The following is a 16,301-nucleotide window of genomic DNA, read 5'->3' on the forward strand; positions in this document are numbered from 1 at the left end:
TGTTTTTAATTGGTAATGATTTTAAAAATTTTTAAAGCTATAGAGAAGGATTTGGCGTTACTATCAAGTACTTTAAAAACGATAATTTTTACTCAAAAATGTATAAAATATCACATATTGAATTTTGGAATATTTAAGAGCATTTTAAAACTTCTATACATTCTATATATTATGGTAATTTAAATTTTGAATATATAAAAAAATTGATTTGAACAGACATTAAAATATTACTTATACAGTTCGTAATCTAAAACTATGTTAAAAAAAATTTACTGAGTAAATTATAAAATAAGATACAAATTAAAAGTTATAAATAAAAAGTCCGCATTTTTTAAACAAAAAAAATATATATTTAATTGAATTACAAAATTCAGTGAGAACAGCGTTTAGTCGAGACGCACTCTAGATATCAATAAGTCATCGATATATTTGGCAGCCCTGGCACGTGTGGCGATTGTACCGACGGTCTGGCAACTCTTGAGCGGTTTGTGCAGTAGAAAAGACGCCAAGCAGATTGTTTTCCTCGCTTTTACAATTTGTCCCGACTTAAATCGTTTTAGTGCTTAATACTCGCGACCCCCGAAACTAGTTCGTTGCAGTTGTCGCGATGGCCGAGAAGTTGGAGGCTCGCGAGGCCCTAATGACCGAGAAAAAGGTCTGCCGCTTCTGCCTCACGGAGCAGAAGTTGGCTTCGATTTTCGAGGAAAACGCGAGGGTGAAAACAACCGCCAATCTGCCGCTGCAGATCATGGCTATTACGGCGATCGAGGTAAGCGGAAGGCGGCTAATGGTGTTCTAACTTGCACTAACGACCGCCACGCATAACTTGGCTAAGAAATAGCTCGTGGGTTTCCGAATCGACTGCGACGGCGTCTTGGCTAAGTTTTTCCTGTTCCTCGGTTGCCCTAATCCTTTCCCTAATCCCTTCTACAAAGTCCTTGAAAAGGGCCACAAACTATGACCCACCGATTAGTCGGCCATTCGTTGGAGTTTCCCCATTTACGGTTGTGTGAAAAAACCCATTTCAATCAACTGTCGCAACTGTACTGGCCAGCACGCACACACATGCAAAGTCAGCTGATCGTTCGTGGCAGCTGTCAGTTGTTTTTCGGCGCGAAAACAAAACCAAATTTCCATAATTCTAAATTTATCATGTTTTCTAAAAACGTATCTTAAACTAAATGGTTTATTATTATTAAACAAGAAAAGTAAGGCTGTGAAAGTGGTATTTGTTGAATAAAATCAGGAAATTATGTCAAATAAGTCTGAATATACAACTATACAGAATTTTAATTTCATTAAAATGTCAACTATATAAATGAAAAATTATTTTTAAAAGTTTCATGGCAGCTTTTTAACTGAGGCAGTATATAGAAAGAAAAGGATCGATTTTCAAAATAATACAAAATAAATTTGAACTTCACTAGTTGTTAAATAAATATACGGGGCCTAATAATATTAAAAAAAATAGGTTCGCTACAATACTAATCAAATTCACTTGTCTTTATTTTGCACAAACTTAATTAACTAGTTGAGTTAATATATAATATCTTAAAAAAACAATCAAACAAAAACTTTCTAAACTCTGGTTTTACCTAACTTAGAAAAAACATCGATACCGATTTATATATAATTCATTTTTATTCGTTAGCATATCAAATATATATGTTTGCGTTTACATGTATAAATCTTCATTGTATAATCTTATCTCAAATTTGTGGGTTTGCTGATTGGCAAGTGTTCGTTTCTTAAATTTAGGGAAATCATAAAATTAGGTGAGCAACGAATTTCGTCAATGATAAGGCCTGAAATGGATGAGTAAGGGGAATGAAAAGGGGTCGAGGTGCTTCATATCCTTCAGGATAATCGCACGCGTCACTATAAAACTAGACTTGAAGTGAATTGGAATCCAAAGTGAACGATTGCGGGAGATGGTTGTACAACCTATTTTACAAAAGAGATCTCTTTTAGCCAGCCTTATTGCCATTCGGCTTGTCGCCGAAGCGCAGTATGCGCGTCAGCATGGAAGTGAGGCACGGTATCTGCTTCTGGCGATCCATCATCGGAGTGGCGGGCACGTTCGACTCAAAGTCTAGGGCTACACGCTGGTTAACAAATGTGAGCAGGGTAAGCATGTCGTACTTTTTGCCATTGGTATTAAGCTCTCGGATCAGCGACTGCATGTACCAGGAGCCGTTGTTTATGTTGCGCCAGGAAAAGTATCCTGCAAGTTTTGTTGTTAGTTAAATACAATGTCATTTGCATATTAGTTATTAATCTTACCCGGAATGGTCGAGTACGAGAAGAGAAAGTCTGCGTGTATGGGTATCTTATAGCTCATTGAGGACTCTCCATCCGTTTCGGTAACGCTCTTCTCGAGGGTTATTCCTCCGTCCAATCGATCGCCCTGGCAGGCTTGGATGAAGAACATCTTCGGCTTGCCCGCCAACGAGGGACAAAAGGTGGCAGTGAAGTAGTGCCATATATTGTCCAACTTGTACTGCACATCCTTGGCATATAGGTAGCCATGCTCCCCGTGGGAGAGGATTGCCACCGCCAGGCAGTCATTATCCGTGTGATCCTGTAGGGCGGCCTTTTCGATGTGCTTTAAAATATCCCTCAACTTGCAGTCTTGGTGTACAGATACCGTGAATCCCAGGGCAGTCAAGGCCTTGTTCAGCTCCTTGGCATCCACATTCGTTCCGCTGCGACTCTTCAGCGAGGGTATATCGAAGTGCTCGTGATTAAAGATCAAAGCCAGCCCTCGGTGCTTGTGATTCATATTGTACTCGCTTGCATAGCGCTCAACAGGCATTCGGGCCACAAACTTATTGGCCGGAAAGGGGGAGGCGCTGCAAAAACGAGATGCATCCACTATTTAATAAACCATTCGTTATTCGTTCCAATGGCCGAAACTCAGGCCGCGATAAGATTAGATAAGATTAGATTTTGGCCAAAATTGTCAATGATTAATAGATGATTATGTAAAGATGTGTTTAGTTTGGAGTTTCACAATACAATTGAGGAAGTGGAAATGGGAACTATATTGCTGCGCATTTCCTACAATAACCAAAAATAAAACAAAGGTGTTGCATTTTAATCAGAAAACACTTCAAAGGCATTCGCATTACACTTTTTGACAAGTTGATTCCATTGATTAAGTGATATGGCTACCATGACTAATGATGAGAACCCATTTAGATAAAATTGTTTTCCAATCAAAAATATATTATAATAAAAAAAAAAGGATGAGTAATTTACATCCATTTTAATGTTTTATAAATATTATTATAAATTTCTTAAACCAAAAATGGTCATTTATCAAGCTTAGGTATTAATCGACTTTTTTCAAAAAAAAAAAAAACCATTATATTACAGAAGATTTTGGTTGGGATGCTTAAATAGTTTTTGGCAAAATAATTACAAACTGTTGAATATTTTTTAATTTTGGTATCTTAAAAAACTTGCATTGAAAACTACATAAATTGTTTGATGAGGAAAGTGGGTCGCTCAGTAACAGATTAACAAGCGACATTTAAAATTGGCGTTTAAAAATTATTTTAAGAATCTTTAACTGATAAGATAAAATATGATAAAGCCCATAAGTTAAGTTTAATAGGGGGAAGAACTATTTTCCAAAAGTGGTCATATACGCAAAAATATTTTTTAAGAAATTATGATTTTAGAATTTTTCCAGGATTGTACATAAACAACAACATTGATAACAAGGGCTGACAACAATACACAGAGAGAGAGAGAGTGAAGTAGGGAAAGAGAGCAAAGAAAAAAGAGTGCGGCACATGGACTTACCTCGCTGCAGTTGCACCACCAACACCAACAACAACCGATTCCGTACAGCCCTTGGCATCGGTATTATCAGCTATAATGCTGCCCCGATTTCCCGCTCCGTTCGAGCTAAAAACGCCGTAGTTTCTGGTTATGCACTCGTCCGTCATTTTGTGTCCGTTTCTCTCCTCTTGTTTTGATTGTTTGCGTTTCTCCTTGCCTTTTGTTCGTCGTCTGCCTGCCGTTTCTTATTCTCCTCCTCCTTCTCTTCTTCTTCTGCTTTAGTTGTTGCGCCCTTTTTAGGTTGATTGTTCTCCAGTTCTTGTTCTGGTTTCTTTATCAAGTTGAGTTGGCCAAACTTTCCACAGCACAGCTGTTTTTCAGCTTTTGTTGGTTTTGTTTAGAAAAAACAATCGAGCGAATGTCCTTTTATGGATCAGCTTAGCCGTGCTTAATCAATCAATTACGGAGGTTTAGCGTGCTCGCCGCCGCGAAAACAAACTTCAATTGCATAGGTAGTGGTGTGTATGCACTTGCCGCCAAGCGGAGATGGCCAGTCGTCGATAATTCGACGGTTTGATAAATCGCAGTGCGATTAAATATCGATTGGTTTGTTATTTTATAGGGGGTGTTATAGTTTTTGGCGGGCAATACCTTTTCAAATTGCTTATTTTATTAGTTTTTTTTTTTACTAAAATAACGTTACCAAAAACTAAAAAAAAATTCGTTATGCTCCATTAAGCTTTCTTTCTTTTAAAGTCTGAGATTTCTCAATAAGGAAAAAAGCTATTTGGGTTTAATTTTCAAACCATCTTTTTAAATTAAATCCGATGAGCCAGGTATTACGACCGCGTTCTTCTGTTAAAACTCCCTAAAATAACACTTACTTGTTTTTACCAGGTTTACGCCGGTGATGGAATGCCTGGGCTCATTTGTCTGGAATGCCGTCTGCTGTTCGAGCACTGTTACCGCTTCAAGCAGATGTGTAAGCGGGCAGAGACCCTCCTACGACAATATCCCTTGACCGGAAACTGGCCTTCGCCTCTGGAAAAGCCCCGTGCTCCCATGATGACGGTAATACCCAAGAAGGTGGTAGTAGTTCCAGCCCCTGTCGTCGAGACGTTGGAGAACCCCAAGAAGCTCCTTAACACCATGGCCAAGTCAAGCCAGATAGTTGTCGAGAACGTCCAAGTGTTGGAGACAAGTTTGGTGGCCCAGAACCCAGTTGTAGTTACCCCACAAGCCAATCGCCGATCTCACGCCTACGAGTTAAAGGTGGAGAACAATCAGGAGCTTTCCATGGACGATGTGCAGAACATGCTGGAGGACATGGCCAACGAGCTGGACAAGGAGATGACAGCAGCAGCCCCAAAGCCGTCGCCCAAAAAACCCAAGGTGTTGAACAAGTCGTCGATTAGGATTCTGAACAAGGGACCAGCTGCTCCGGTGGAGCCGCGCATTGCCACGCCCCAAGTCAAACGGGATGAGAGCGGCAACGTGGCTGTAGTGACCGAAGTTCTGGACGTCGACATTCAGCTAGATTATCACGATGATCCAACCAAGAACACTGAGACGGTGGCTACCAACGTATTTCCGTGTCCCGATTGCGAACGCTCGTTTCCGCTTCAGCAGCTACTTGAGATCCATCAGCTAAATCATACGCGCTCCCGCAGTTTCCAGTGTCCCCACTGCGAGAAAAGCTTCTTCTCGAAATACGACCTGGCCAAGCACAACTTTGTTCACACTGGCGAGCGGCCATTCAAGTGCACCATCTGCGGAAAGGCCTTCACCAGGAAGGCTCTGCTCCATCGCCACGAGCGCACCCACACAGAAATTCCCAAGATCATCTGCGTATACTGCGAGAAGCAATTCATATCGCGCCAGGAAATGGAGAAACACGCCGAGCGGCACAAGAAGAAGCGTCCATTTAAGTGCGGCGTCTGCAGCAAGGCGTTTGCCTTCAAACAGGGACTGGAGCGTCATGAGGTAAGGATATACGGGTGATATAAAGTCCAGCAGCTAATATACTTTATTGTTTCAGGTTGTACACTCCACCAACCTTCCTTTTCCCTGCCAGCACTGCCCGAGGAGCTTTTCCACAGCCTCCAAGCTGGCGCGACATCTCGTGGCTCACGCCGGGAAGAGGGCTTATCCCTGCAAGTACTGCCCAAAGTCGTACCTGTTGTCCCACCATCTCTCGCGGCACCTGCGCATGCACACGCAGACTTCGGACGCCATGTTCGTGTGCAGCGAGTGCAAGAAGTCGTTCACCAGCTACAACAGCCTGCTGGAGCACGCGAGTGTGCACGCCAATGCGACCCTGAAGTGTCCGATGTGTCGGGAGCAGATCGAGGATATTGACAGCGTCGATGCCCATATGGAACAGCACAAGGAGAGCGAGCGGTTCGCCTGCGAGTTCTGCGATCACATCTTCTTGACCCAGAACTGCCTGCAGAAGCACATCGAGGACGATCACGTGATTGACATGGAGCCGTACCAAGTCGATGAGGAAGGCGAAGGGGAGGAACATATCGAGGAAGATTTGGATCTGGACGACGTAAAGCATGAGGAATTTGAGGCGGAGTATTTGGATGAAGATAACTTAGATGACGACCACCTCGATGATAGCGACGAGTCTTTTACGCCGCCTACTAAGCAGCGAAAGATCATTACTCCCAAGGGAGTCGAGACCGTGTCGTCGCGCCAAACCCGGAGCCGAGATACTCAAAAAGTCTCACCAAAGGCAGTCGCTGTGAAGAAGGATACCAAGTCGCAACCCAAACTGGATCGCTTTGTAGTTAAGAATCGCAAGTCCGCGAAATAAGAAACCAGAGATTGGATCCATGTTTATGCTTACACATTAAAAAGATTATATACTCCAAGGGACTGTTCGTTTATGGGGATTCTCTTCTGATTGTAGCGTATTCCTGGCTAAAACCATCCCATACCTCTACTTCTTCAAAGGTTATCCTCGCTCTGATTTGATCTTTATTGAAGCGCCAACTGGAGTTTAAGTAATGGTGTTTTCTCAGTGTGTCTGTGTATTTCCGCCTAAAGTTGAGTTTACATTAACGTTTATCACTACCAAACAACGAATACATCTCTGGATCGAAGGCGGTGGCCACCTAGTGCTCGTAGCCGTCGGGCAGAGGGTTGACATGGGGGTTGTGGAACAGGCTCTTCTGGCCCTCGCCCCAGGGGAAGCGCTTCTCGCGGCGGCGCAGGTAGTCGTACTTGACGAACTCCTGGCGGGGCTTGTCGTGCTCCTCCTGGTGCTTCAGGTAGGCGTTCAGCATGCACAGACCAACGGCGGGAACGGCCACGAAGAAGGACAGGCGCTTCCACACCTTGTAGCCACCTGAGATACGACATAGAACATGGATGTGATGTTATAAGAGGGACTCCTCGCATCGATCTTGCCCAATGGCCAAATTACATAACCTTAACCTTACAAAAGCGGTCGAATTTGGCCGTTGGGACTCCGGAAGGACACTTACCGGAGTGCTCGCCAGCTACGGCGGCAGTGCCGGACATATTCCGGGCGGCAGTAGCGCCAAATTGGCGACGAATTGCGTGATTTAGAATAGCAGACATATTTTCAGTCGATTCCTGGCCCGAATGAAAATTTGCTGTTTTGACAAGTAAATAGGGGTGGCCAATCGCCTGCCAGCGATATATCGTTACTCGTTCGCCTTTGGAAATCGATGTTTAAGTGATTTTTGGGGTGATCTGTTAAAATATTAAAATTTACACTTCACTTGATTCATTTATTTAGACAAAATACAGATTTAACTAAATTTTATTAAAACTTAATTTATTTAAACACCTCATTAGTTGTGATTTGTATGCTTCTTTTACTTCTTTTAAAAAACGTGAATACAAATTTTGTCCAAATTTCGGATAGAACAAAGTGTTAAAAAGAGCAATAAATGTTAATTGATTCTAAAATTATCACATCGATAAATTTCAAATGTGATATATATTTAAAAGTGCTCCCCCTCATATTATTTTTTGTATAATCTTCAATTTATTTTTAAAGATATTTAAAATTTAAAAAAAATCAGTTCTATATCAAAAAATATTATTACATTTTTAACAAAAAACCGAAACAACAAAAAAGAAATCTTTAAATTAACAAAAATTCTTGCTATGAACCAATCTCCTCCGTGACAGCCCAGTCACAGTTCCCAGTGATCGCCCATCTTCAGCGACAATCGACTCACGCGACCACCACCATCGATAGGATAGTGTGGGAACATCTTATCGAGACTGGAGTCGGCTACCAATCGTCCATCCACAACAACAACGTGTCGCGTAATTATTTTCCCCTCTTGTTTATAAAATTCAGCGCATTAAATTGTAAATACACTGCACACTTTTGCCAAACAAAAACAAAAGTACTCGGATTGCGTTGGAAAAGCGCAACAACAGCAACACGAATTTCAGCAACGAACGGGAAAATCATTTATCGAACGGGCAGTGAAGAGTTATTAATTAGGCGAAAACACCAATTGAAGTACAAAGCGAACCCCCAAAAACCCCTGCCAGCTATCCATTAAGTGCAAAATTTGCAAAATTCTCACTAGACATTACGAATAAAAGCACGGCGGCTACACTCGCAAAAAACAGAAAAGTATTACGGCGGAAGGAGAGAAAAATCTAGGGGAACGGACCCACTACCGCTACAATGGCTGCCAATAACTTGCGACAAATACCGCTTACCTGCAGTGGACATACGCGGCCAGTAGTTCACCTGGATTTCAGCGACATCTGCGACAGCGGCTACTTTCTCATCTCGGCCTGCAAAGGTAAAAGTGGCGAAAAATCGCATGCGATTAGGCGTCCTTGTGGGCTATATATAGACTATATTCCGTCGTCGCACAGTGGTTGATACTCTAAAAAATCTTTGTGAAATTGTCTGTTTGGTTTTCTTATTGCAAATTTGAGACAAGCGTTGCAATCTTTCTAATATATTAATCCAGATAACACTACTCAAAGGAAGTGAAGGTTAGGATTTTAATTTTGAAAAGATTGAACAAAAATGTTTCTGTAAACAATTTTTAAAAATACAAATGAATTAAAATTATATAGAAGCGGATGCTGAAAGCTTGGAAAAATTAGTTAACATAAAGATAACGTCTAGTAATATGAACACCTACTACCTTTAAAAGTAGTTTTAAAATGTTTTCTAAACAATCTTTTTATGTTCCATATTTGCACATACGTAGTTAGGGTAAAGAAGACATAAAACAACCAGAAAGTTTATAAAATAGTTGAACAAAAAGTGGCCTGCCACCGTTCTTTGATAAATAATTGTTTTCGTAGAAAAGATGCTGCATCAGCGGATCCGTCGATCGGCAAAACATATGTACTTGCGAACAAACACGATTTAGCTCCGTCTAGGCTGTGCTTTACCTTGACCCAAATGCAAAGTCATTCATCGCGAGCGAAACCTGTTTGCTGCGAACCCTTTTCCCGCCAATCGCATGCTACAAATTTCGCGTTCTTTGCCTTGAGGTGTCAACTAGTCGATGCGATTGCTATTGCTGTTTTGCCTGTTGTTGTATTGAGACAACACGAGTGTGTGCTTTGCATTCGATGCTTTCGCTAAATGCTGCATTTATGCGGAAAGAGCGTATTCCCAGTGCAAGTTCAAGTTAATTTCGTTATCGCCTTTTAACGTACTCGCTTCCCCTTGTTTAGCAACTTTTCAAAACTTTGCTCGTTTTGTGCTTTCAATTCAGTTCAGGAAGCGCCTTGAAACTTCTATATTTATATGCTGTGTATATGCAGCTGTTCGACTGTCGGGAGAGGAAAGTCATTTGGAAGATTTTGACCAGACTATGTATACGCTTTACAATGTTCAATATTTATTATTTATGTCCCTGAGAAATGAGAAAAATTAAAACCCAAACAGCATTTCAGCAATTATAAAATTTTAAATTATTAATTTGCGTCTAATTATTTCGTAAAATACTAAATAGTCATTGTTTAATTGAAACGCAATTATTTTTATGAGTTAGATTTATTTAATGATATAAGCGTTTTTTGCCTCTTTGTGGGTACTTCCTATTTTTAACTTTTGTAGATCAATACAAATTTTGAATTAGAAATATTCTTTTAGTAAATGTTAGTCCAATAACATTTATAATTTAGGTTGTTGAGTTTAGTGTAAGGAAAATATTTAAGTTGCCCTAAATATGCTCATTAAAACAGATTTTTATTTATTTCTTGGGTGTCTCTATGATGCACTCCTCTGTCCATATGCATTTACTATATAACCGCCAACTGATAACCGTTTACACTTCGAAATTAAATCTGGTTTTGATCGAACTAACAAGCCGCGTCCCTGCACTGCAGCAACCTGCCTGGGAACTGCAGTTCCCTGCCTCCCGATCCCGACGCCGATTCCGATCCCGCCGAGCGGTGCGGTGCAGTGCAGGTGACGTGAACTTGGGGAGCTCGCTTGCATGATTGCGAACGTCAGCCAGGTCGTTGGCCTTGGCGGCAGGCATTGAGTCAAGGTGGCTTCCGTTCGTTAATTTATGCACGCACGCTCGCCGGGCGAAAGCGAATGCAACTGACCGAGAACTGTGATCTGAATCTTGCAGATGGCAGCCCGATGCTGCGGCACGGCGACACCGGGGATTGGGTGGGCACCTTCGAGGGACACAAGGGCGCCGTTTGGAATGCCACCCTCAATCGGAACGCCACTTTGGCCGCCTCCGGAGCGGCGGACTTTACCGGAAAAGTGTGGAACGCGGTGAGCGGTGCCGAGATCCACAGCTTCCAGCATAAGCACATCGTCAAGAGCGTGGCCTTCGACATGGATTCCGAGAACATAGTGACCGGCAGCAACGAGAAGCTGGTGAGGGTGTTCAACCTGGAGCAGCCGGAGGCACAACCAGAAGAGTACGCCGGCCACACGGGGGCCATCAAGCGGGCACTCTTCTGCCGCGGCGACAAGTGCATCATATCGGCGGCCGAGGACAAGACCGTCCGCCTGTGGGACCGCATGACGGGCATCGAGGTGCAGCGCCTGCAGTTCAACAGCAATCCGAACAGCCTGGAGATCTCCAGCGACAACCACATCCTGACCATATCGCATGGCTCCTCGATTAGTTTCTGGGAGATCGACACGCTGAAGAAGCTGAAGGAGGTGAAAGTGCCGACGAACGTGGCGTCGGCCAGTTTGCATCCGGATAAACATGTCTTCGTTTGTGGCGGCGAGGACTTCAAGATGTACAAATTCGATTATATCACAGGAAACGAAATTGGTAAGGGAGCGTACCCTCTGGATATAGATCTTAAAAGCTAATGTCTGATTCCCCCGACAGAATCCTTCAAGGGCCATTTTGGACCCGTGCATAGCGTGAAATTCAGCCCGGATGGCGAGCTCTACGCCAGCGGCTCCGAGGATGGCACTCTCCGTCTGTGGCAGACCACCGTGGGCAAGACCTATGGCCTCTGGAAGTGCACGGAGCCCTCGGATCTGGGCAATTCCCTCAGCTCGCCGCGCGAGGTGCAGGCGAACTGATGTTGGCGCAGCAGGAGTCGCTGCTACACAACCCACGCTGCACCGGCGACCAGCAACGCAAGGGCACGTGATCCGGAGCAACGGCTGAGATCCGATTATCAAAAGAACAACTCGTAATGTGGGCTACAATAACGATTTTTCATATTCCAACGCTGAACTCTCTCATTGGCATTAAATGATAATCACACACAAAACTACATTGTGAAATGCAATAGAAATAAATAACTTAAGTGTCGCATTTGTGACGTGAATGGATTCGAAAGTTCTGAGTTCTTAGATGTGAGTGCCAGTGGCCCAGCCGTGCAGGTAGATGGTGGTGAAGTTCAGCAGCGGCTCGCCCTGATGGACATCCGGGCGGTTCTGTAGGTGATCGAACCAGCGCGATAGATTCAGATAGGCCTCCTTGTCAACCGGCGAGAGAGATTTCTAGAGGAATAGAAAAGGGGTTAATGACAAATTCAAAGTAAACGTGATGGGATTATTTTGGCCTTTAGGTCTATCACATCTTGATCAAGCCTTCTAGTTACTATATCTTTCTGATTGCTATGGGAATTTTGTGAGTTTTAATCGTAGGTTTTATACTGAGAGTATTGAAATGTGCAGCCTGAAATTGGCACCTAAATACAAATGTCTGTAAGGTTTGACATGGAATTAATGAAAATGTAAAGTAATGTGATGGAATGGGCTTTTTTCGGCCTTCCTAGTCTTAACTGGAATCATATTAAAAGGTATCCTAGAAGTTTTGTTTAAAAAACAACTAAAATATTTAAAATTGTCCAGATTTTGGGGAAAAGAGATCTAATAAGCTAAAATATAGACTTGTAGACCAAATTAATCGCCTTCATAATAAATATTCAGATATCAACTCACCACAAGATCGTAGATGGCATAGTAGACGGCCAGATCGGCCAGTGTGATGAAGTGGCCCACCAGATAGGATTTGCTGGCGAAGAGCTTGTTGAAGTCCGCCAAAAGTTGCTTGGACACGTACTTGTCCTTGGAGCCGGGCGCCACGTAGAGAACAGAGAACTCGATCCACTGGTACACCTGGGCCTCCACCTCTCGCGATGCCTTGCTGTTCTGGGCCGTCTCCGACTTGGATTCGTGGGCCAGGCTCTCCAGGATTGTGGCGAATCCGGCCACGCTCTTCTTTTGGCCACTCGTGCGCGTTACGACCTTCACAACATAACATAAATTGACGGGGGATGGGTGAGAACTCTTCGGTTTTGAGGGTCAGCTATGCGGGACGCACCTGCTCCTCGTTGAGCTGCACCTTGCCGGGATTGACGCCCAGGCAATTGGCAATCTTCTGTACAGTTGCAACGTCGCACATGGTCAGCGAAATTTAAGTTATTTGCGTGCAAAAAACAAGATACGATACTCCCAGAACCGCAATCAGGGTTGCACTCTTGCTCTGTGCCCTGAAAACTATCGATAAGTGTCTATCGATATAGCTTAGGGCGGTATTTTTAAAGTTCTCAAACCTGTCATTACAGAAAAACTTTTTTAGTGAACAAACTTTACAGGTTCCTAAATATATTTGCAATATGATTATTCAAAAAACTTTTAAATTTTTTTTAAAGATATACCCCTTTTAACAATTAAACAACTAAAATTAACTCATGAGCTCAATAGTAATCTACTATTCATTAATATTTTTAACAAAAATAAATATATTTTGCATTCTCTGAAATTTAACAATGTTATGTTAAGTAAAGCTTAATACTTGCTCTGTGGCGCTCTGTGAATGATATATGTTAGCATCTATATTTGCAATGATTTTTCTTAGTTAAAATTGTTTCAAAATATTTTAACAAGTAACATGGACCGAAAAAATTTTACATTAAAAATACATACAGATGTTTGTATAACTTAATTTCCGAAAAGATACAGATGATTGAATTTTAAATGTGAAATGTTGATTTCTAAGCCTAAGTTTTGGTGGTGTTTCCCTGCATCGATTTCGACAAAGCCTCATAGGTGACATCATATTGCAGCAGGAAGATAAAGAAATTCGCAGAGGCCACTAGCAACTATAAAACAATTATTAGTGAAAAGAATTAAAATAAAGTTAAATGGTGTAAACTTACAGCTGTTAGAAACTTTAGGTCCAGTTCGATGACTCCACCCACCACATGCTGCCGTACATTCGTCCGTATTTGAATAATAAAGTGGTTAATAGTCTCCTGAAGATCGCTGTCATTACACGACACTCCATTTAGTATGGTCAAACACTTGGATTGCTAAAAACTTAATTAATTATTTGTTGAAAAATAAAAAATAGCCTCACCTCATTTTGAATGTTGTGATTGAAGTACAGGATGCTGCAAATCTTTCCCAAGTGCATGGCCAGCCAGAGGATCATGTACAACCACTTGGCCCAGTCGTCGATAGCGGGGTTATCAATGCCCTGGTATACCAGAAATAGGTTAAGGTTAAAGTTCAAGAAACAGCCGACGAAGAGGAGTACTATAGAGTACTGGAACGTTCGGTTAACCAGTTTGGTAAAATTGGTCAAATCAACGTGCTGAAGGCGGTATCTTTGAACCTCGACTTTTCGCGGATTACATAATTGCAACAATAATCGCTCCAGATTTTCGGTTACTTTCCTCTGCCGCCATGCGATTCCTTGGAGCAGGAGGTAGTACTGAATAAATGACAAACCACTTATAATATTAGGCATCACATAGCTGTTGATACTCAAGATCGATTTAAAGATCACACACTTCTGACTCCAGATGTCCATGGCAAAGGCTAGACAGGTGAACATCCAGACTAGGAACAACTGCAGGGCAATAAACTTTTTGGTTCTCTTGCCATCTATGGCATAACCCCTTTCCAGATCAGTCCTAACAATATCTTTTAAGACTTTCGGAATCCAGTTTCTTCCTTGGAAAGTGATGAGCATAATGACAAAAATATGGATCACATAAATTCCCGATTCAATGGCATTGAGATAACGATCAAGGGAAACCCTCTGTAAAGTGATGAGCACGAATTCCCAGTATGAGGCCAAGGCGAAGCATCCATACCAGACGGTCATCCAACATAAATGGAGCAAACGATAGAATCTATTGGTACAGCCTGGTAAAATTGTTATGGGTGCTGTGTTTGCCACAACAGAGATGAGTAGGAACCAATACAGGGTCTTAATCAACTGTTGAAACCTTTCCATGTATTGTTGGTGGAAGGTAGATGGTCTGAAATCCTATGAAACTTTAGTATTGTGACAATTATTTTGTCCAATTCATACCCTTGTCTTAGCCAAGCTTTAAGTTTAGGACGTTTGGATTGAAGTTTCTTCGCGCTCCACATGATGACTACTGAGGATTTCAAACTTCTTACAATCATTTAAGCCTGTCAAGTCCTTCAATCCAATCATTAATCATATTAATTAAACGGAAAACCATTTAACCACTTATAGTCATTAATTGAAATCCCCTCAAGATGAACAGTTCAAGTTGCCAGCACTGGGAGAATCTGCTGCTCAGTATTAACCGATTTTTGGGTATATCATCGGCTGGAAATTGGATCCATTCTCTATGGTGCCTCTTTTTGCTTTTATATAATTGGGCAGCAAGCATTTGGAAGTGTGTGGAATTCAACGTGGAGATGCCCACCATCGAGAAAATACTCTACTTGATGGAGTTTCCGGGAAACATGTCAACTGTTGCTTTTTTGGTTTATCATGCCGTAGTCAATGATTCCTGTGCCCAGAAAGTGGAGTTTCAGATTCATGGCCTGATCAGAGGACTCGAAAGCAAAGCTATTCGTAATATTTATAAGAAGCATGATAAAAGGACGCTTTACCTAATGGTAGTTACTATAGTTTTCCATGGTGTGTGTGCACTAGTGGATATAGTCACCAATAACTTCGAGTTTTGGAGCACCTGGCTGAGCAATAGTGTTTATAATCTGCCTGCTTTAATGTTGAGTCTGGGGCTACTCCAATATGCCCTTCCGGTGCACTTACTATGGCTTTTGCTGGACCAGATGACTAGAAATCTGGAGAAGCTGAAGTTGCGACAGAGACCAGCGGTGGAAATAACCAAATTGGATGCTCGTTATGAGTCCGCTTTTGCTGCTTTGGTGGATGCAGGTGGTGGTGCTGCTTTGTTAATCGAAGAAATGCGCTCCACATGCAACCTTATTGGACTGCTCCACAAACAGTTGCTATCCAAATTCGGACTGTTTTTGCTGTTAAATTTTGTCAACTCTTTGGTCAGCTTTTGTGTGGAGCTCTACTTGGTTTTTAACTTCTTCGAGAATCCGCTGTGGGAAGAGTCCATGCTGCTAATCTATAGATTGCTTTGGTTGTTCATGCATGGCGGTCGCATTGGTTTATTCTGGCTGTCAACGAACAGATCTTGGAAGAGGTAAGAGGGTTGCACTTATAATATTTAATTTATATTGGTACTAATTAACTGAGCCCCCAGAAATGCAACCTTTGTCTGCTGCTCAACGAGTTGGAGGTTTGCAGTTCCCGCCTACAAATCACCATCAATCGCTTTTTGATGCAACTCCAGACGAGCTTAGATCAACCATTGGAAGCCTGTGGAGTCGTCACGTTGGACACACTCAGTTTGGGCGGGGTAAGTGGGTGGCAGTCGGCCAATTAACCCTTTTGTTGCAATGGTTAATGTATAGCCTTTGTCCTCCGACAGTTTATCGGGGTTCTGATGGCCATTGTCATTTTCCTCATTCAAATCGGACTGGGCAATAAATCACTAATGGGTGTTGCCCTCAACAGATCCAGTTGGCTTTACGTGTGAATAAAGTGTATGATGGCATTCAATAAATTCAACAAAATTATAGTAAAGAAGGAGGATTACTCTATTATTTAAACTTAGAGATACTCACTCGGACCACAAAAGAAAAGGAATAAATATGTAATAATAAATAAATGGCTATTGAATTTAAAATTGTATTTATAATTTTAAAATGAAATACTAAATTATAAGATTAAATACAATGCATG

The 16,301-nt window shown here is 42.0% G+C and overlaps 7 protein-coding genes across 8 annotated transcripts; 3 read left to right on the forward strand and 4 right to left on the reverse strand.

Moving 5' to 3' along the window:
* The first annotated feature begins 462 nt into the window (after window positions 1-462).
* On the forward strand, window positions 463-6,660 carry LOC128255222 (zinc finger protein 2). The gene is made up of 3 exons (XM_052984803.1): window positions 463-769; window positions 4,687-5,772; window positions 5,828-6,660. Exons 1-3 carry the CDS (start codon window positions 608-610, stop codon window positions 6,608-6,610), a joined length of 2,031 nt encoding a protein of 676 aa, XP_052840763.1. The 5' UTR covers window positions 463-607; the 3' UTR covers window positions 6,611-6,660.
* Window positions 1,623-4,369, reverse strand: LOC128255225 (caspase-1). Its single transcript, XM_052984806.1, has 3 exons — window positions 3,811-4,369; window positions 2,284-2,852; window positions 1,623-2,224 (listed from the first exon to the last, which is right to left on the reverse strand). Exons 1-3 carry the CDS (start codon window positions 3,954-3,956, stop codon window positions 1,968-1,970), a joined length of 972 nt encoding a protein of 323 aa, XP_052840766.1. The 5' UTR covers window positions 3,957-4,369; the 3' UTR covers window positions 1,623-1,967.
* Window positions 6,661-6,751: 91 nt separating the features above from the next.
* LOC128255227 (cytochrome c oxidase subunit 6A, mitochondrial) lies at window positions 6,752-7,442 on the reverse strand. The gene is made up of 2 exons (XM_052984809.1): window positions 7,284-7,442; window positions 6,752-7,144 (listed from the first exon to the last, which is right to left on the reverse strand). Exons 1-2 carry the CDS (start codon window positions 7,378-7,380, stop codon window positions 6,912-6,914), a joined length of 330 nt encoding a protein of 109 aa, XP_052840769.1. The 5' UTR covers window positions 7,381-7,442; the 3' UTR covers window positions 6,752-6,911.
* A 585-nt stretch (window positions 7,443-8,027) lies between these two features.
* On the forward strand, window positions 8,028-11,578 carry LOC128255224 (serine-threonine kinase receptor-associated protein). Of its 2 annotated transcripts, none has more exons than XM_052984805.1 (3): window positions 8,028-8,594; window positions 10,398-11,063; window positions 11,124-11,578. In XM_052984805.1, exons 1-3 carry the CDS (start codon window positions 8,474-8,476, stop codon window positions 11,321-11,323), a joined length of 987 nt encoding a protein of 328 aa, XP_052840765.1. In that variant the 5' UTR covers window positions 8,028-8,473; the 3' UTR covers window positions 11,324-11,578. The 2 variants fall into 2 exon arrangements, with proteins under 2 accessions (XP_052840765.1, XP_052840764.1); XM_052984804.1 differs by lacking the exon at window positions 8,028-8,594 and adding an exon at window positions 10,018-10,228.
* On the reverse strand, window positions 11,443-12,738 carry LOC128255226 (eukaryotic translation elongation factor 1 epsilon-1). Its single transcript, XM_052984808.1, has 3 exons — window positions 12,576-12,738; window positions 12,194-12,499; window positions 11,443-11,749 (listed from the first exon to the last, which is right to left on the reverse strand). The coding sequence occupies exons 1-3, from the start codon at window positions 12,654-12,656 to the stop codon at window positions 11,597-11,599; spliced, it is 540 nt and encodes a 179-aa protein (XP_052840768.1). The 5' UTR covers window positions 12,657-12,738; the 3' UTR covers window positions 11,443-11,596.
* Window positions 12,739-13,254: 516 nt separating this feature from the next.
* Window positions 13,255-14,549, reverse strand: LOC128254961 (putative gustatory receptor 59f). Its single transcript, XM_052984357.1, has 3 exons — window positions 13,614-14,549; window positions 13,414-13,566; window positions 13,255-13,356 (listed from the first exon to the last, which is right to left on the reverse strand). The coding sequence occupies exons 1-3, from the start codon at window positions 14,496-14,498 to the stop codon at window positions 13,255-13,257; spliced, it is 1,140 nt and encodes a 379-aa protein (XP_052840317.1). The 5' UTR covers window positions 14,499-14,549.
* Window positions 14,550-14,770: 221 nt separating this feature from the next.
* LOC128254953 (putative gustatory receptor 59e) lies at window positions 14,771-16,141 on the forward strand. The gene is given in 4 exon segments (XM_052984350.1): window positions 14,771-15,656; window positions 15,659-15,699; window positions 15,760-15,915; window positions 15,988-16,141. Coding segments are annotated over 4 exon segments (1,191 nt in total). The 3' UTR covers window positions 16,096-16,141.
* Window positions 16,142-16,301: the final 160 nt, after the last annotated feature.

The sequence above is a fragment of the Drosophila gunungcola genome, assembly GCF_025200985.1.
Source record: "Drosophila gunungcola strain Sukarami chromosome 2R unlocalized genomic scaffold, Dgunungcola_SK_2 000006F, whole genome shotgun sequence".
Classification (NCBI taxonomy): Eukaryota; Metazoa; Arthropoda; class Insecta; order Diptera; family Drosophilidae; genus Drosophila; species Drosophila gunungcola.